The sequence below is a fragment of the Aegilops tauschii genome, chromosome 3 (genome assembly GCF_002575655.3).
Source record: "Aegilops tauschii subsp. strangulata cultivar AL8/78 chromosome 3, Aet v6.0, whole genome shotgun sequence".
In the NCBI taxonomy this organism is placed as follows: domain Eukaryota; kingdom Viridiplantae; phylum Streptophyta; class Magnoliopsida; order Poales; family Poaceae; genus Aegilops; species Aegilops tauschii.
Window position 1 is genome coordinate 370,436,584 of NC_053037.3, and position 20,341 is coordinate 370,456,924.

A 20,341-nucleotide genomic window follows, 5' to 3' on the forward strand; every position below is an offset into this window, starting at 1 on the left:
GTCGACGCAAAGGACCTATAGTTGTGGTATTCCATTAGTATACAAAAAAAGTCACCTTGGGACACTGGTGCCAGCGAGCACCCCAAAAGAAACGTAGATTTTTAACGTTTTTCACCTCTTCAAAATCATGAACTTGTCATTTTTATGTAGCTCACGTGTTCACTTATTTCATCATCAAACTTTACACATTATAGGAGTACATCCATACTACCATGCAGGATTTGCTTTTGCGTTTTTTGAAACCTCAAAACGTAATATTCGAACTATTCAAAAAAAAGTGCTGACTAGCAACTGTGCTCCAAAAATGCATACTCACGAATACATCCATATTTGTCCTTTGAAGTTTTCGTAGTCATATCAACATACTATACTGTCAAAAAGTAAAACGTAGCGTCACCTTTCTTTTTTCCAAGAGCAATTATCTGTGAACACCAAAGAGCCCAACTAGCTTAGCGCACCTCAGGTCACAAGATTAACGCAATCCATCCAACTGACTACGCTGACAAAGCACAAAAGTACGCTATGGATCTTGAATTGTCGCACCTGCACCACAGCACCAGCAAGAGTTGTGAATTTTCCCATAATTAATCACATGCCATAACATAGTCCGTGTAATTTTCCATGGCATACTTTCCCGGTCGCTTCCAGCCCCGGAGCACCCAATCAGCCCAACAGTCAAAGGCACTCTGGGCGGCCCGCAAGATGCGTATATATAGTGCCTCCACCACCCCCGGGGACAGGAACCACACACGGCGCAGTGCGGCCAGGCTCGTCGAGCACATCAGCACAAAGCAAGTAGCCGCCAGGAAATGGACGCGACAGCGGAAGCTAGCAGTGGAGAAGGAGCACGCCACGCCCACGGCGGAAAAGATGACCGGCCGGAGAAGAAAGTTCCATTGCTCGGCATGTTCAGGTACGCCGACCGCCTCGACATGCTGCTCATGGTGGTCGGCTCGCTCGGGGCGGTGGGCAACGGCGTGTCCGAGCCCCTCATCTCGGTCCTCTTTGGAGACGTCATCAACTCCTTCGGCGAGAGCACGACCAGCACTGTCCTCCGTGCTGTCACCAAGGTGTGCCACAACGGCTTATGGTGATCACTTAACTTGAAGGGTGGCTTGGCTAGACGAGTTAACAGAGAATATTCTTTTGATCTCCAGGTTGTTCTCAACTTCATATATCTGGGCATTGGGACAGCAGTTGCTTCCTTTCTTCGTAAGTGGAATTTCCATTCGAATTCTTGGAATGCATGTTTCCTGTCAGTGAAACTTTAGATGTCAAGCAATAGTACTTATGAAAAGATAGTTATATATAAAACATTTCAAAAAAAAGTAAACTGCAGAGGATAATTAACAAGGTTATTTGATACATCCATGAAAACTCCATGGGGAGCTGGTACTCTATGAACTTATAAATTTTAAATATCAAACTCAACTACATTTCATGGTTCGAAAAAAAAAAACTCAACTGCATTTCTAACATATGAAATTGGCAAGCAGTGAGCAATGAAACGGAAAAGTATGTGCAATCATATAGCACTGCGCTTGTGTTTAGTTAGCTGTGGGATGTTTCCGCCACCTTCTCGGCGTCGTCTTAATACAAAATGACACACAAATTTGTTCTCGCTTGAGTGAGGAACATGCAGATACAATTATCAGAACAGAGCAATTGTCATCAGCTATCATGTATTCATTCCATGAGAAGTACCAATTGAATTCCTAATGATTGGATATGTTTAGTTAAATTATATGCTAATAGTAGAGATGTTAGTAAAAAAGGCTCACCCCTCATTTCTTCCAGAGGTGGCATGCTGGACAATGGCAGGAGAAAGGCAGTCAGCCCGCATCCGTTCTTTGTACCTGAAATCAGTTCTGAGACAAGATATTGCATTCTTCGACACAGAAATGACAACTGGCGAAGCAGTTTCTAGAATGTCTAGCGATACGGTCATAATTCAAGATGCTCTTGGTGAGAAGGTAATACTTCCTTTTTAGTACCAAATAAAGAAATTGCAATCTTTTTTATCACATTGCAAAAGTGTGCACAGATCTACAGGTGCGAGTCAATGGCAAGCATCAATATTATTATTGATACTACAACATAAGTTTTTGTGTTACTTACCTAAGTGTATTTCATAGTTCGTACATTCTATGCACCCCACTTAGTGCTGCCGGTGCTGACATTCGCGCATTCTGATTTACAGGCAGGGAAGCTTGTACAACTTACATCTGCCTTCTTTGGGGGTTTTATCATAGCATTCACAAAAGGCTGGCTCCTGACTCTTGTCATGCTAACATCACTACCATTAGTTGCTATCGCTGGTGCAGTGTCTGCACAGATGCTAACCCGGGTTTCTAGCAAGCGTCTAACATCGTATAGTGATGCGGCAAACACAGTTGAACAGACAATTGGATCTATACGAACAGTGAGTTCAAGTTATATCAGTTATTCATCAATTATCTTCAGTTAATATAAATAATAGCAAACAGTAATTTAGCAACTCTCATGTAAACAGGTTGTGTCCTTCAATGGTGAGAAGAAAGCTATAGAAATGTACAATAAATTCATAAAAAGTGCATACAGGACTGTTGTTGAGGAAGGCCTTGTCAATGGTTTTGGCATGGGCTCTGTCTTCTGCATCTTATTTAGCAGTTATGGCCTAGCCTTCTGGTATGGTGGAAAGCTAATCATTGACAAAGGTTATACCGGAGGGAAGATCGTCACTGTTTTATTTGCCGTATTGAATGGCGCAACGTGAGTTTTTCTGAAATCTTTACATTCCACATACATTTGCTGAGCAGTAGTAATATTTGTTGTACATAACCCTCAATTTATGATGGACTACTTGAATGAAAGGAAATGTAAAACAGTACGTACCAAAATTTTAAGATAACCTTTTTCTTACGGATGACCTGCAAATACATATTTTTCTGTAAAATCTATAAGGAACTTTACATGTCGGTTGATGTTTCTTTCAAGCTGTATTCAGAGATTACCTTTAGATAGTTATTACTCCCTCCATCCCAAAATAAGTGACTCAAGTTTGTACTAGCTTTGTACTAACGTTAGTACAAAGTTGAGTCACTTATTTTGGGACGGAGGGAGTATTTGTTTACTTATTTATGTTTTGTATAAATAATGTATATTGGTAATGCTTGAGCTCAAGGCTAATAATTGTTTTATAAATACAAATAGCCCACGAGATTCAAGGTGCCTTCTTCCTTTGAGGTAAAAGAAATTCAATAATAATCCTAAAAAAATCTGCCATAAATTTAAAACAAAAAAAGAATGATCTAAATTGCTATTTATATATAGCTCTCTTTCTAAAAAGACCAATCCAATCGACCACACGAAGCACAATTTTGAATAAGGTATAAATTGCAATTATTGCAATAGATATTGTCGAAGCTACTTCAGATTCAATCATTGTTATTCTTTAGGAGTCATCATTGTGTTTTAATTATTCAATTAACGTTACTCCAGTGTTGGTGAGAACTAAAACATTCTGTCAAACAATAAATACGACAAGCTTATATATTGACCATAGCACTACTAAAGTCTAGTAAACAAATCAACTACACTATTTATACTAAGTATGAACAATAATCAAATTAAAAAAGTAAGTTATAAAATAAAATTGTAAAAGGTATACATAGTATCATTAGAATTGTACAACAGAGACAAGCAAAGGTAGTGAAAAATTTAAGCTTCCAAGAAGTATTCACCAAGAAGAATTACAAGTACGTTGCATGTCATAGGTGTAATATTTAATTTAGTAATGCTATTGTGCCTACATGCCATGTATATAAGTTCAAATAAACTTTTTGACCTATAACACATGATCAGATGAGCTTGAATCAATTTACCAGTTGATTTACATTTTTAGTGCATGGGTATAATTCATCGGATAACCAGCTTGCAAGCCCTCCGCGGGACACTAATTATTCTGTTTACATTGCTCTATCTTCATCTTATGTTACCTCAGTAAAGCATAAATGCGTGACGAACTAATAGCTTAAACTGTACTTCATGCCAAGAAATAGAAAATGTCCTAAACCTGTCACTTTACAAATTTTTGTAACAGTTCATTAGGTAATGCAACACCATCAATTTCTGCAATTGCGGAAGGTCAATCTGCAGCATACAGACTGTTTGAAACGATTGAGAGGAAGCCCGAAATAGATTCAGATGATACCAGCGGCATGATCATGGAAAATATCAAGGGTTATGTTGAACTAAAGGATGTGTACTTTCGCTACCCTGCAAGACCCGGGCAGTTAATATTAGATGGATTGTCATTACAAGTAGCCAGTGGAACAACAATGGCCATAGTTGGAGAGAGTGGAAGTGGCAAGTCAACTGTTATTAGCCTAGTTGAAAGATTCTATGATCCACAGGCTGGTGAAGTTTTGATAGATGGAGTCAACATCAAGAATCTGAATCTTGATTGGATAAGAGGGAAGATCGGCCTTGTTAGCCAAGAACCATTGTTGTTTATGACCTCCATTAAAGATAACATAATCTATGGTAAAGAAGATGCAACACTTGAAGAGATCAAGAGAGCAGCCGAGCTTGCAAATGCAGCAAACTTCATCGACAAGTTACCAAATGTATGTAAATAAAGATTGCATGCTTCAAATAACTTCTTGAAATTTAAGCTAACAACATTTTAAATTCATACCAGGGCTACGATACGTTGGTTGGCCAACGTGGCACTCTGCTTTCCGGAGGACAAAAACAAAGAATTGCAATTGCGAGAGCCATCCTTAAAGATCCAAAAATCCTTTTGCTAGATGAAGCAACAAGTGCATTGGATGTGGAATCTGAGAGGATAGTCCAGGAGGCACTCAATAGGATAATGGTAGAAAGAACCACACTCGTCGTTGCTCATCGTTTGAGCACTGTAAGGAATGTTGACTGCATCACAGTAGTTCATCAAGGGAAAATAGTTGAACAAGGTTAGAATCTCTTGAATGTACATTATTTTCCCATTCTAGATATATCTATTGTCAACCTATGATGGTTCATTCACCCCACAAACATATCCTATTGTACAGGTACTCATCATGCATTAGTGAAGGATCCCAATGGAGCTTACTCCCAGCTTATTAGGCTACAAGAAACTCGTGGTGATGAAAGACGTAAAATACAGGATTCTGGAGTGCCCAATTCCTTATCAAAAAGCACTAGTTTGTCAATTAGACGGTCAATGACTAAAGATTCTTTTGGCAATAGCAACAGATACTCCTTCAAGAACCCCTTAGGATTATCAGTTGAGTTGCATGAGGATGAAATCACAGGTGAACAGAACAAAGACGACCTTTCCAATGGGAAGACCCTTCAGAAAGCACCAATTGGACGTCTTTTTTATCTTAACAAGCCGGAGGTACCATTTCTTCTGCTCGGTGCTATAGCAGCATCGGTGCATGGAGTCATTTTCCCATTGTTTGGCATACTAATGTCTGGCGTTATAAAAGCATTCTACGAGCCACCAGATAAGCTGCGGAAAGATTCTAGCTTTTGGGCATTGATATCTGTAGTTCTGGGGTTTGCATCTTTCATTGCAATCCCAGGAGAATACCTTTTGTTTGGAATTGCTGGTGGCAAGCTTATAGAGCGTGTTCGTACTCTGTCATTTCAAAATATTGTGCATCAGGAAGTTGCTTGGTTCGATAATCCCTCAAATTCCAGGTAACATATTCAAATGATCTCAATTACTTTATCTTCTCATACATAGATCTACACAGATACTAAGATTCTGCTTTATCACTTACAGTGGTGCACTTGGTACACGACTCTCAGTTGATGCATTAAATGTTCGGCGCTTAGTAGGAGATAACCTGGGCCTTATAGTGCAGTCTACAGCTGCACTGATCACTGGCTTTGTCATAGCATTTACAGCGGACTGGAGGCTTGCACTGATTATCACTTGTGTCATTCCTTTAGTGGGTGCACAAGGTTATGCTCAAGTGAAGTTCTTGAAAGGGTTTAGTGAAGAAGCTAAGGTAACACATAACACTCTAAAATTTACTTCCTATTTGATTCAGGATGAGCAACCCTAAGGACCCCTGGAATTGATTATCACAATAATATGATCTTATTATTATTGTGTAGGAGATGTATGAAGATGCAAGTCAAGTTGCAACTGATGCTGTTGGCAGTATCAGAACTATAGCATCTTTCTGTGCAGAGAAAAGAGTGGTTACAACGTATAACAAGAAATGTGAAGCTTTAAGGAAACAGGGAATTCGAAGTGGAATCGTTGGAGGGCTTGGTTTTGGTTTCTCATTCTTAGTGTTGTATCTTACATATGCTCTATGTTTCTATGTTGGTGCACAGTTTGTACGTCAGGGAAAAACTACTTTTGCAGATGTTTTCAAAGTAAGAGATCCTAAATCATTTCGAGTTACAGTTTCTGTATGGGTATCAACTTTTAATAATCAGTCACAAATGCATTGGATGTTTTTCAGGTTTTCTTTGCCTTGGTTTTGGCAGCTGTTGGGGTTTCGCAGGCAAGTGCATTGGCATCTAATGCAACAAAGGCAAGGGATTCAGCCATTTCTGTTTTCAGTATTCTAGACAGGAAGTCGAAAATTGACACGAGTAACGACGAGGGCCTGGTATTGGAAAATGTCACTGGTGACATTCATTTCAGTAACGTCAGTTTCAAGTACCCATCACGCCCTGATGTCCAAATATTCAGTGACTTTACCTTGCACATTCCTTCCAGAAAGGTATGATTTGCAACCTTTAATAGTCTTTGTTATCATTGTTGCAGCCAATTGTTTTCCATTCAGATAACTAACTTAAAGTGCCACCTCTTGGCATAAAACCAAGAATAATACTTAAAAACAGGTGATGCATCTAGTTACAGTGTTACGATATAAGAAGCTTTCAGCTGATTTATTTCACATATGATCATTCAGAACCACAAAAACTTCTATGTTGACACCTTTTCCTTCCTTTTTCAGACCATCGCACTAGTTGGAGAAAGTGGTAGTGGCAAGTCCACTATAATTGCTTTACTGGAGCGCTTCTATGATCCTGATTCTGGTATAATCTCAGTAGATGGAGTCGAAATTAAGAGCTTGAGAATTAGCTGGTTGAGGGATCAGATGGGGCTGGTAGGCCAGGAGCCAGTACTTTTCAATGACACAATCCGTGCAAACATAACATATGGGAAACACGGAGAAGTGACAGAGGAAGAAGTCACGGCTGTGGCCAAGGCAGCAAATGCTCATGAGTTCATATCAAGCTTGCCACAGGGATACGACACTCTGGTTGGCGAGAAAGGAGTGCAACTATCTGGTGGACAGAAGCAGAGGGTAGCTATCGCAAGGGCCATTATAAAGGACCCGAAGATACTACTACTTGATGAGGCAACCAGTGCCCTGGATGCAGAATCGGAGCGCATCGTTCAAGATGCATTGGATCGAGTCATGGTGAGCAGGACCACCATAGTGGTGGCTCACCGCCTCTCCACAATCAAAGGGGCTGATATGATTGCAGTCCTCAAGGAAGGCAAAATTGCAGAAAAGGGAAAGCATGAGGCCCTAATGGGAATCAAGGATGGGGTCTACGCTTCACTAGTAGAACTTCGCTCAAATTCCTGAGTAGAATTGTGTATTGTTTGACTTTTTTTTCTTTCTTCTTTTACTGCATTTGTTTGTTCCTAGTACAATTATTTGGCCATGGAATACAATTTGTGATTTGAGAAGTGAATGCAAGAGGTTAGCGGTTTGTTGCAAGGAAGACCTATGAGCATGGTAAGTAATGAGAATAACAACTATCTGTGTACCAACTGATTATACAGAAGATTAGGCCGACATCATTAAATATTTGCCTTTAAATACTAACATGCATCAATATGATAGAAGGAAGAAGAGACAGGATTTCGACCTCTGTCCCTAAAGAAATCGAGGTCTGAGGCGCTAGTTCACAAAAACTGCAGGTTCGACTCAAACGACTTGCATGTAGCATTACAGATAGTCTTCTCGCATACTCAAGCAAATATCATATGACTACAAACACATACAAGCAGTGTCGAACACAGAAGAAAATGGAGGGTGGGCTCAAAGTTAATGGTGACTAAACTAAATCGACATCATCATAGAAAAAATAGTCGCATGTATTCTGAATCCCCACACCAATACATCAGTACAAGAGAAACAACAATAAAAAGGGAAATGTATTCCCAAGTGCCCAGCCGCAAGTTTGAAATTAGCACAATTATTAGTACTATAAAAGTACAAACTTCTCCAACCACGCACGTTGAAAGGATCTCCGAATTTCACCATCCTTTGTCATTTTGAATTTATGCCTAAATAGCTTCTTCTTTTTTTATTTCACGGGCAATAGCAGTAGTTCTGCCTTTCAATATAAGAAGGGAGAAAAGGATCAAAGATTCCAGGGTGTCATACAGAATGTGGCCTCACAGACCCAGCAAAAACAGAAAAGAAAGAAGAAAGGAGAAAGGAGGGTAAACACTATCTAAAAGCCTCTCTGAAAAGATTTGCTGCTTTGGCAAGAGATGAGCTGAATCTTTTTCAGAGAGGCTTTTAGACAGTGTAATTGCTGCTTTGGCTAGAGATGAGCTGAATCTTTTCAGAGAGGCTTTTAGATAGTGTAATTGCTGCTTTGGCTAGAGATGAGGTAGAGATGAGCTGAATCTTTTCAGAGAGGCTTTTAGATAGTGTAATTGGTGCTTTGGCTAGAGATGAGCTGAGTCTTTTCAGAGAGGCTTTTAGATAGTGTTTACCCTCCTTTCTCCTTTTATATAGATAGACTAAATAGCTTTGTTTCGCCCATTCAACAAATAAGCACTTTCCGATTCACTTCTAATTTCAGGGGCATAATCTTCTATTCTTATAATGGTATTCTATAAGTCCGGCATCAACTAGCAGTTCATAAACTACGTACCTATTAGTGTTAGTCACTTAGCAAAATAGTTTGAGATTTAGAGATATACCTCTGGCGGCTTGGCCCTCCAGTCCAGCGGCCGATGTGGCGATGCATGCACCCAGATGCCCAGGTCGCGGTCCGGTCGGCCGGCCGGAGACTCCCGCGGGCTCAGGTCCTGCCCTGCCTTGGCGCCCGGCTCCCCAGCCCCCCGCTGGCTGCCGCTTGCGCAGCCGCAAAGGTGTCTGCGGACGCGGTCCTGTTTTTTTCTCTCCCTCTTGTGTGCGTGGGAAGCTGCAGACTGCAGAACGGAAGGAGACGATACGGCGAATGGGCTATAATAGATGGGAAAGTAGCTGGGCCGGCTAGAATAGTAGTAGTAGTAGAACGTTTTTTTTTGCCTCAAAAAAAAAGTACAACGTTTTTTTTATTTTTGAAATTTGTCACAAAATTATTATTTTTTAAAATAAGTTCATATTTCACCGCCAAAATGTACGGCAATTTATCGGTGCTCGTTGCGACAAAATGTCGATCAACCGAACTGAAAGTGTACCTTTAGCTGCGAGGTCGGTGCTAGAGGATTCCGGTCTTAGGTTTTAGGAAGGTTGCAGCTTTGAGTTTTTTTCGCTCAAAAAAATGCAGCTTTGGTTTTCCCGGCCTTTAGGAACCTTTTGAAAGGTTCTTTTTTGGTTTTTCTGTTTATTCCATATCGGTTTCATTTTTATTTATTTTTAAAAAATTATGCTTTCCTTACCTTTTTATTTTTTGCTTTTTTTCTTTTTAAATGTAATTAATTTTTTGAAATTTTTATCTTTTTGCCAAATGTTCTCAAAAAATAAAAATATTCTAGCCTTAAAAATAAACATAATTTTTTTAAAAATATTCATGACTACAAAAAATATTTTATTTAAAAAATCAAATAATGTTGGCTTTTTGGAATACCAAATGAAAGAAATGACCAAAAAATAATAAAGTAGAGAAAAAGGCTAAAAACTAGCAGAAAAAGCTCCCTCACTTAGGTCATCATCCCTCGCTTAGTTATTGTCTACTGTGGGCTAGATTGGATCGATTAGATGGAATTGATGGGTTGAAATGCCAAGAAATGTTGTCACTTAACATACAAATATGCATTGTGATGTATTAACGAGCTTAATGAGCTAATTATGAAACTTGCTCATTATCGAAAAAGGCTTTCGCCCCGCTTTATATATAAAGCAATGATCGTCAACAGCCCAGTACAAATACACGCCACCACAACACACGCACACACCCAAGGCAGGATACATAGGCGCTGAGCACAGCAACACCATCCCTAGCACTAATGTCACCGCGAGGAGATGAAGCCACATACGACGAACCGTGGGCTCCAAGGCGGTGCCTTCAGGAAGTATACGACACCGGAGCGCCGCCACCGCCCGATCCGAGGATCAGAGTTTCCTCCGAAGCATCACGACGGGCAATGAGAGCCGCGACGACGCCTTCAAGAAGGGAACGAGCTTCGCCGCCGCTGGTCCGTCCGAAGATAGAACAGGTTTTCACCCCGGCCAACACTCACCGTCACCGAATGCCACACCCCAGCAGCCACACCGCCCACACGGCCATGGCCACCGGGCAGCACCGAGCCACGGGCTCTGTGTTGGAAATATGCCCTAGAGGCAATAATAAAATGGTTATTATTATATTTCCTTGTTCATGATAATTGTCTATTGTTCATGCTATAATTGTGTTATCCGGAAATCGTAATACATGTGTGAACACATAGATCATAACATGTCCCTAGTGAGCCTCTAGTTGACTAGCTCGTTGATCGATAGATGGTTACGGTTTCCTGACCATGGACATTGGATGTCATTGATAACGGGATCACATCATTAGGAGAATGATGTGATGGACAAGACCCAATCCTAAGCATAGCATTAGATCGTGTAGTTCGTTTGCTGAAGCTTTTCTAATGTCAAGTATTATTTCCTTGGACCATGAGATCGTGCAACTCCCGGACACCGTAGGAATGCTTTGGGTGTACCAAACGTCACAACGTAACTGGGTGCTATAAAGGTGCACTACAGGTATCTCCGAAAGTGTCTATTGGGTTGGCACGGATCGAGACTGGGATTTGTCACTCCGTATGATGGAGAGGTATCTCTGGGCCCACTCGGTAATGCATCATCATAATGAGCTCAATGTGACTAAGTAGTTAGTCACGGGATCATGCATTACGGAACGAGTAAAGTGACTTGCCGGTAACGAGATTGAACGAGGTATTGGGATACCGACGATCAAATCTCGGGCAAGTAACGTACCGATTGACAAAGGGAATTGTATACGGGATTGCTTGAATCCTCGACATCGTGGTTCATCCGATGAGATCATCGTGGAACATGTGGGAGCCAACATGGGTATCCAGATCCCGTTGTTGGTTATTGGCTAGAGAGGTGTCTCGGTCATGTCTGCATGATTCCCGAACCCGTAGGGTCTACACACTTAAGGTTCGATGACGCTAGGGTTATAAGGAAGGTTTGTATGTGATTACCGAATGTTGTTCAGAGTCCCGGATGAGATCCGGCACGTCACGAGGAGTTCCAGAATGGTCCGAAGGTAAAGATTTATATATGGGAAGTCATCATACGGTCACCGGAAGTGTTCGGGGGTATGCCAGTATTGTACCAGGGCCACCGAAGGGGCTCCGGGGGTCCACCGGGAGGGTCCACCTGCCCCGGAGGGCCTTATGGGCTGTAGGTGGAAGGGAACCAGCCCCTAAGTGGGTTGGGCGCCCCTAGGGCCCATGCGCGTAGGGTTTGGGGGGAACCCTAAAAGGGGGCGCCCCCCCCCCTTGCTTGGGGGGCAAGCCACCTCCCCCTTGGCCGCCGTCCCCCTCTAGATCTCATCTAGAGGGGCCGGCACCCTTTCCCCTTCTCCCTATAAATAGAGGGGTGAGGGGAGGGCTGCAGCACCACATCCAAGGCGCAGCCCCTCCCCTTCCCAACACCTCTCCTCCTCCGCGTGAGCTTGGCGAAGCCCTGCCGGAGAACTGTCAATCCACCACCACCACGCCGTCGTGCTGCTGTTGGAGCCCTCTTCCTCAACCTCCCCCTCCTCCTTGCTGGATCAAGGTGCGGGAGACGTCACCGGGCTGCACGTGTGTTGAACGCGGAGGCACCGTTGTTCGGTGCTTGGATCGGATTCTGCCGCGATCTGAATCGCTACGTGTACGACTCCCTCATCCGCGTTCTTGCAACGCTTCTGTCTCGCGACCTTCAAGGGTATGAAGATGCACTCCCCTCTCTCTCGTTGCTAGTTACTCCATAGATTGATCTTGGTGATGCGTAGAAATTTTTTAATTTCTGCTACGATCCCCAACAGTGGCATCATGAGCTAGGTCTATGCGTAGTTTCTATGCACGAGTAGAACACAAGTTTTTGTGGGCGTCGATTTTGTCAATTTACTTGCCGTTACTAGTCTTATCTTGATTCGGCGGCATCGTGGGATGAAGCGGCTCGGACCGACCTTACACGTACGCTTACGTGAGACAGGTTCCACCGACTGACATGCACTAGTTGCATAAGGTGGCTAGCGGGTGTCTGTCTCTCCCACTTTAGTCGGATAGGATTCGATGAAAAGGGTCCTTATGAAGGGTAAATAGAAATTGGCATATCACGTTGTGGTTTTGGCATAGGTAAGAAACGTTCTTGCTAGAAACCTATAACAACCACGTAAAAATTTGCAACAACAATTAGAGGACGTCTAACTTTTTTTTGCAGCAAGTGTCATGTGATGTGATATGGCCAGAAGGATGTGATGTATGAGATTGATCATGTTCTTGTAATAGGAATCACGACTTGCATGTCGATGAGTATGACAACCGGCAGGAGCCATAGGAGTTGTCTTAATTTATTTATGACCTGCGTGTCAACTGAAACGTCATGTAATTACTTTACTTTATTGCTAACCGTTAGCCATAGTAGTAGAAGTAATAGTTGGCGAGACAACCTCATGAAGACACGATGATGGAGATCATGGTGTCATGCCGGTGACAATGATGAACATGGTGTTGGGGAACGTAGCAATAATTCAAAATTTTCCTACGTGTCACCAAGATCAATCTAGGAGATGCTAGCAACGAGAGAGAGGGAGTGCATCTTCATACCCTTGAAGATCGCTAAGCGGAAGCATTACAAGAACACGATTGATGGAGTCGTACTCGCGGCGATTCAAATCGCGGAAGATCCAATCTAGCGCCGAACGGACGGCGCCTCCGCGTTCAACACACGTACAGCCAGGGGACGTCTCCTCCTTCTTGATCCAGCAAGGAGAGAGGAGAAGGTGAGGGAGAACTCCAGCAGCACGACGGCATGGTGGCAATGGAGCTCGTGGTTCTCCGGCAGGGCTTAGCCAAGCACTACGGAGGAGGAGGAGGAGTTGGAGGAGGAGAGGGCTGCGCCAGGCAAAGGGTGTGGCTGCCCTCTCTCTCCCTCACTATATATAGGGGGGAGGGGGTGGAGGAGGCGCCCTAGGGTTCCCTAGGGGAGGGGCGGCGGCCACAGGGGAAACCCTAGATGGGTTTGGGCACCCCACCCCTAGGAAACTTGCCCCCCAAGCCGGGAGGGGTGGCTGCCCTAGGGGAGGCGCCCCCACCTCTCCACGTTACGTGAGAGGGGTTGGGAGGGGCGCATAGCCCCTTAGTGGGCTGGTGTGCCCCCTCCCCTTGGCCCATAAGGCCCCCCAACGCTTGCCGGGGCCTCCGAAACCCCTTTCGGACATGCTGGTCATAGCCTGGTACCCCCGGAACAATTCCGGACTCCAATACCCTTCGTCCAATATACCGATCTTCACCTCCGGACCATTCCGGAGCTCCTCGTCATGTCCGGGATCTCATCCGGGACTCTGAACAACCTTCGGTAATCACATACTATTTCCCATAACAACTCTAGCGTCACCGAACCTTAAGTGCGTAGACCCTACGGGTTCGGGAACCATGCAGACATGACCGAGACACCTCTCCGGCCAATAACCAATAGCGGGATCTGGATACCCATATTGGCTCCCACATGTTCCACGATGATCTCATCGGATGAACCACGATGTCGGGGATTCAATCAATCCCGTATACAATTCCCTTTGTCTATCGGTATGTTACTTGCCCGAGATTCGATCGTCGGTATCCCAATACCTCGTTCAATCTCGTTACCGGCAAGTCTCTTTACTCGTTCCGTAACGCATGATCCCGTGGCTAACTCATTAGTCACATTGAGCTCATTATGATGATGCATTACCGAGTGGGCCCAGAGATACCTCTCCGTCATACGGAGTGACAAATCCCAGTCTCGATTCGTGCCAACCCAACAGACACTTTCGGAGATACCTGTAGTGCACCTTTATAGCCACCCAGTTACGTTGTGACGTTTGGTACACCCAAAGAATTCCTACAGTATCCGGGAGTTGCACAATCTCATGGTCTAAGGAAACGATACTTGACATTAGAAAAGCTCTTAGCAAACGAACTACACGATCTTGTGCTATGCTTAGGATTGGGTCTTGTCCATCACATCATTCTCCTAATGATGTGATCCCGTTATCAATGACATCCAATGTCCATGGTCAGGAAACCATAACCATCTATTGATCAACGAGCAGTCAACTAGAGGCTTACTAGGGACATGTTGTGGTCTATGTGTTCACACATGTATTACGGTTTCCAGTTAATACAATTATAGCATGAACAATAGACAATTATCATGAACAAGGAAATACAATAATAACCATTTTATTATTGCCTCTAGGGCATATTTCCAACAGTCTCCCACTTGCATTAGAGTCAATAATCTAGTTCACATCACTATGTGATTGTAATGAATCCAACACCCATGGGGTTTGTTCATATCTCGCTTGTGAGAGAGGTTTTTAGTCAACGGGTCTGAACCTTCCAGATCCATGTGTGCTTTACAAATCTCTATGTCATTTTGTAGATGCAGCTACCACGCGCTACTTGGAGCTATTCCAAATAACCGCTCTACTATACGAATCCGGTTTACTACTCAGAGTCATCCGAATTAGTGTCAAAGTTTGCATCGACGTAACCCTTTACGACGAACTCTTTTACCACCTCCAAAATCGAGAAAATTCCTTAGTCCACTAGTTACTAAGGATAAGTTCGACCGCTGTCATGTGATCCATTCCTGGATCACTCTTGTACCCCTTGACTAATTCATGGCAAGGCACACTTCAGGTGCGGTACACAGCATAGCATACTGTAGAGCCTACGACTAAAGCATAGGGGACAACCTTCGTCCTTTCTCTCTCTTCTGCCGTGGTCAGGTCTTGAGTCTTACTCAATACTCACACCTTGTAACACAGCCAAGAACTCCTTCTTTGCTGATCTATTTTGAACTCCTTCAAAATCTTGTCACGGTATGTATTCATTTGAAAGTACTATTAAGCGTTTTTGATCTATCCTTATAGATCTTGATGCTCAATGTTCAAGTAGCTTAATCTAGGTTTTCCATTGAAAAACACTTTTAAAATAACCCTGTATGCTTTTCAGAAATTCTACATCATTTCTGATCAACAATATGTTAACAACATATACTCATCAAAAATCTATAGTGCTCCCACTCACTTCTTTGTAAATACAAGTTTCTCCTAAACTTTGTATAAACCCAAAATCTTTGATCATCTCATCAAAGCGTACATTCCATCTCCGAGATGCTTACTCCAGTCCTTAGAAGGATTGCTGGAGCTTTGCATACTTGTTAGCATCTTTCAGGATTGACAAAACCTTCTGGTTGTATCACATACAACCTTTCCTCAAGAAAATCGTCGAGGAAACAATGTTTTTGACATCCTATCTGCAAGATTTCATAAATAATGCAGTAACTGCTAATATAATTCCAACAGACTCTTAGCATCGCTACGAGTGAGAAAATCTCATCGTAGTCAACTCCTTGAACTTGTCGGAAAACATCTTAACGACAAGTCAAGCTTTCTTAATGGTGACACTTACCATCATTGTCCGTCTTCCTTTTAAAATCCATCTGCACCCAACAGCCTTACGACCATCAAGTAGTTCTTCCAAAGTCTATACTTTGTTTTTATACATGGATCCTCTCTCGGATTTTATGGCCTCGAGCCATTCGTCGGAATCTGGGCCCACCATCGCTTCTCCATAGCTCGTAGGTTCATTGTTGTCTAGCAACAAGACTTCCAAGACAGGATTAGGTACCACTCTGAAGTAGTACGCATCCTTGTCGTCCTACGAGGTTTGGTAGTGACTTGATCCGAAGTTTCATGATCACTATCATAAGCTTCCACTTCAATTGGTGTAGGTGCCACAGGAACAACTTCTTGTGCCCTGCTACACACTAGTTGAAGTGACGGTTCAATAACCTCATCAAGTCTCCACCATCCTCCCACTCAATTCTTTCGAGAGAAACTTTTCCTCGAGAAAGGACCCGTTTCTAGAAACAATCACTTTTGCTTCCAGATCTGAAATAGGAGGTATACCCAACTGTTTTGGGTATTCTATGAAGATGCATTTATCCGCTTTGGGTTCGAGCTTATCAGCCTGAAATTTTTTCACATAAGCGTCGCAGCCCCAAACTTTTAATAAACGACAGCTTAGGTTTCTCTAAACCATATTTCATACGGTGTCATCTCAACGGAATTATGTGGTGTCCTATTAAAGTGAATGCGGTTGTCTCTAATGCCTAACCCATAAACAATAGTGGTAATTCGATAAGAGACATCATGGTATGCACCATATCCAATAGGGTGCATTTATGATGTTCGGACACACCATCACACTATGGTGTTCCAGGCGGTATTAGTTGTGAAACAATTTCCACAATGTCTTAATTGTGTGCCAAACTCGTAACTCAGATATTCATCTCTATGATCATATCACAGACATTTTGTCCTCTTGTCACGACGATCTTCAACTTCACTCTGAAATTACTTGAACCTTTCAATAATTTAGACTTGTGTTTCATCAAGTAAATATACTCAGCATCTACTCAAATCATCTGTGAAGTAAGAACATAACGATATCCACTGCATGCCTCAGCACTCATTGGACTGCACACATCAAAATGTATTACTTCCAACAAGTTGCTTTCTTGTTCCATCTTACTGAAAACGAGGCCTTTCAGTCATCTTGCCCATGTGGTATGATTTGCATGTCTCAAGTGATTCAAAATCAAGTGAGTCCAAACGATCCATCTGTATGGACTTTTTTCATGCATATATACTAATAGACATGGTTCGCATGTCTCAATCTTTTCAAAAACGAGTGAGTCCAAAGATCCATCAACATGGAGCTGCTTCATGCGTTTTATACCAATATGACTCAAGTGGCAGTGCCACAAGTATGTGGTACTATCTTATATCTTTTGGCATGAACATGTGTATCACTACGATCGAGATTCAACAAACCATTCATTTTAAGTGCAAGACCATTGAAGGTATTATTCAAATAGACAGAGTAACCATTATTCTCCTTAAATGAATAACCGTATTGCGATAAACATAATCCAATCATGTCTATGCTCAACGCAAACACCAAATAACAATTATTTAGGTTTAACACCAATCTCGATGGTAGAGGGAGCATGCGATGCTTGATCACATCAACCTTGGAAACACTTCCAACACATATCGTCATCTCACCTTTAGCTAGTCTTCGTTTATTCCGTAGCCTTTTATTTCGAGTTACCAACACTTAGCAACTGAACCGGTATCTAATACCATGGTGCTACTAGGAGTACTAGTAAAGTACACATTAATATAATGTATATCCAATATACTTCTGTCGACCTTGCCTGCCTTCTCATCTACCAAGTATCTAGGGTAGTTCTGCTTCAGTGACCGTTCCCCTCATTACAGAAGCACTTAGTCTCGGGTTTGGGTTCAACCTTGGGTTTCTTCACTAGAGCAGCAACTGATTTGCCGTTTCATGAAGTATCCCTTCTTTCCCTTGCCCTTCTTGAAACTAGTGGTTTTACTAACCATCAACAATTGATGCTCCTACTTGATTTCTACTTTCGCGGTGTCAAACATCGCGAGTTGCTCAAGGATCATCATGTCTATCCCTGATATGTTATAGTTCATCACGAAGCTCTAATAGCTTGGTGGCAGTGACTATGGAGAACCATCACTATCTCATCTGGAAGATTAACTCCCACTCGATTCAAGCGATTGTAGTACTCAGACAATCTGAGCACATGCTCAACGATTGAGCTTTTCTCCCTTAATTTGCAGGCTTAAGAAACTTGTCAGAGGTCTCATACCTCTTGACGTGGGCACTAGTCTGAAATCCCAATTTCAGTCTTTGGAACATCTCATATGTTCTGCGACATTTCAAAAACGTCTTTGGCGCTTCAATTCTAAACCGTTAGCATTACGCACTGAACTATCACGTAGTCATCAAAACGTGTATGTCAAATGTTCGCAACATCCACAGACGACGCTCGAGGTTCAGCACACCGAGCGGTGCATTAAGGACATAAGCCTTCTGCGCAGCAATGAGGATAATCCTCAGTTTACGGACCCAGTCCGCATAATTTCTACTATCAACTTTCAACTAAATTTTCTCTAGGAACATAGCTTAAACAGTAGAACCAAAGCGTAAGCTATGACATAATTTGCAAAGACCTTTTGACTATGTTCATGATAATTAAGTTCATCTGATTATTTAATGAACTCCCACTCAGATAGACATCCCTCTAGTCATCTAAGTGATACATGATCCGAGTCAACTAGGCCGTGTCCGATCATCACGTGAGACGGACTAGTCATCATCGGTGAACATCTCCATGTTGATCGTATCTACTATACGACTCATGTTCGACCTTTCGGTCTCTTGTGTTCCGAGGCCATGTCTGTACATGCTAGGCTCGTCAAGTCAACCTAAGTGTTTCGCATGTGTAAATCTGGCTTACACCCGTTGTATGCGAACGTTAGAATCTATCACACCCGATCATCACGTGGTGCTTCGAAACAACGAACCTTCGCAACGGTGCACAGTTAGGGGGAACACATCTCTTGAAATTTTAGTGAGGGATCATCTTATTTATGCTACCGTCATTCTAAGCAAATAAGATGTAAACATGACAAACATCACATGCAAATCATAAAGTGACATGATATGGCCAATATCATCTTGCGCCTTTGATCTCCATCTTCGAGGCGCGGCATGATCACCTTCGTCACCGGCATGACACCATGATCTCCATCATCGTGTCTTCATGAAGTTGTCTCGCCAACTATTACTTCTACTACTATGGCCAACAGTTAGCAATAAAGTAAAGTAATTACATGGCGTTTTTCATTGACACGCAGGTCATACAATAAATTAAGACAACTCCTATGGCTCCTGCCGGTTGTCATACTCATCGACATGCAAGTCGTGATTCCTATTACAAGAACATGATCAATCTCATACATCACATATATATAATTCATCACATCCTTTTGGCCATATCACATCACATAGCATACCCTGCAAAAACAAGTTAGACGTCCTCTAATTGTTGTTGCATGTTTTACGTGGCTGCTATGGGTTTCTAGCAAGAATGTTTCTTACCTACGCAAAAGCCACAACGGTGATATGCCAATTGCTATTTACCCTTCATAAGGACCCTCTTCATCGAATCCGATCCGACTAAAGTGGGAGAGACAGACACCCGCTAGCCACCTTATGCATCAAGTGCATGTCAGTCGGTGGAACCTGTCTCACGTAAGAGTACGTGTAAGGTCGGTCCGGGCCGCTTCATCCCACAATGCCGCCGAATCAAGATAAGACTAGTAACGGTAAGCAAATTGAACAAATCATCGCCCACAACTACTTTGTGTTCTACTCGTGCATAGAATCTACGCATAGACCTAGCTCATGATGCCACTGTTGGGGAACATAGCAATAATTCAAAATTTTCCTACGTGTCACCAAGATCAATCTAGGAGATGCTAGCAACGAGAGAGAGGGAGTGCATCTTCATACCCTTGAAGATCGCTAAGCGGAAGCGTTACAAGAACGCGGTTGATGGAGTCGTACTCGCGGCGATTCAAATCGCGGAAGATCCGATCTAGCGCCGAACGGACGGCGCCTCCGCGTTCAACACACGTACAGCCCGGGGACGTCTCCTCCTTCTTGATCCAGCAAGGAGAGAGGAGAAGGTGAGGGAGAACTCCAGCAGCACGACGGCATGGTGGCAATGGAGCTCGTGGTTCTCCGGCAGGGCTTCGCCAAGCACTACGGAGGAGGAGGAGGAGGAGTTGGAGAAGGAGAGGGCTGCGCCAGGCAAAGGGTGCGGCTGCCCTCTCTCTCCCTCACTATATATAGGGGGAAGGGGGTGGAGGAGGCGCCCTAGGGTTCCCTAGGGGAGGGGCGGCGGCCACAGGGGAAACCCTAGATGGGTTTGGGCGCCCCCACCCCTGGGAAACTTGCCCCCCAAGCCGG

At 43.1% G+C, this 20,341-nt stretch overlaps 1 protein-coding gene and 1 long non-coding RNA gene across 4 annotated transcripts; one reads left to right on the forward strand and one right to left on the reverse strand.

Moving 5' to 3' along the window:
* Positions 1-309: 309 nt before the first annotated feature.
* On the reverse strand, positions 310-9,205 carry LOC141042413 (uncharacterized). 2 transcript variants are annotated; one of them, XR_012205101.1, is made up of 3 exons: positions 8,966-9,205; positions 1,782-1,856; positions 310-1,253 (listed from the first exon to the last, which is right to left on the reverse strand). It is a non-coding gene; the product is annotated as an uncharacterized lncRNA (long non-coding RNA). The 2 variants fall into 2 exon arrangements; XR_012205100.1 differs by lacking the exon at positions 8,966-9,205 and having other exon boundaries at positions 1,782-1,868.
* On the forward strand, positions 791-7,749 carry LOC109744385 (ABC transporter B family member 11). Of its 2 annotated transcripts, none has more exons than XM_020303497.4 (12): positions 791-1,070; positions 1,158-1,212; positions 1,798-1,973; positions 2,201-2,422; positions 2,513-2,751; positions 4,082-4,607; positions 4,682-4,955; positions 5,055-5,688; positions 5,774-6,002; positions 6,112-6,378; positions 6,468-6,731; positions 6,969-7,749. In XM_020303497.4, the coding sequence occupies exons 1-12, from the start codon at positions 810-812 to the stop codon at positions 7,608-7,610; spliced, it is 3,789 nt and encodes a 1,262-aa protein (XP_020159086.1). In that variant the 5' UTR covers positions 791-809; the 3' UTR covers positions 7,611-7,749. The 2 variants fall into 2 exon arrangements, with proteins under 2 accessions (XP_020159086.1, XP_073366720.1); XM_073510619.1 differs by having other exon boundaries at positions 810-1,049; positions 1,110-1,212.
* Positions 9,206-20,341: the final 11,136 nt, after the last annotated feature.

Excerpts from the sequence above, each read along its gene's own strand:
- LOC109744385 (XM_073510619.1), top strand. The coding sequence starts at position 810 with ATGGACGCGACAGCGGAAGCTAGCAGTGGAGAAGGAGCACGCCACGCC. Across the intron at positions 1,213-1,797 it reads AGCAGTTGCTTCCTTTCTTC|AGGTGGCATGCTGGACAATG; the intron begins GTAAGTGGAATT and ends CATTTCTTCCAG. Across the intron at positions 6,732-6,968 it reads TGCACATTCCTTCCAGAAAG|ACCATCGCACTAGTTGGAGA; the intron begins GTATGATTTGCA and ends TTCCTTTTTCAG.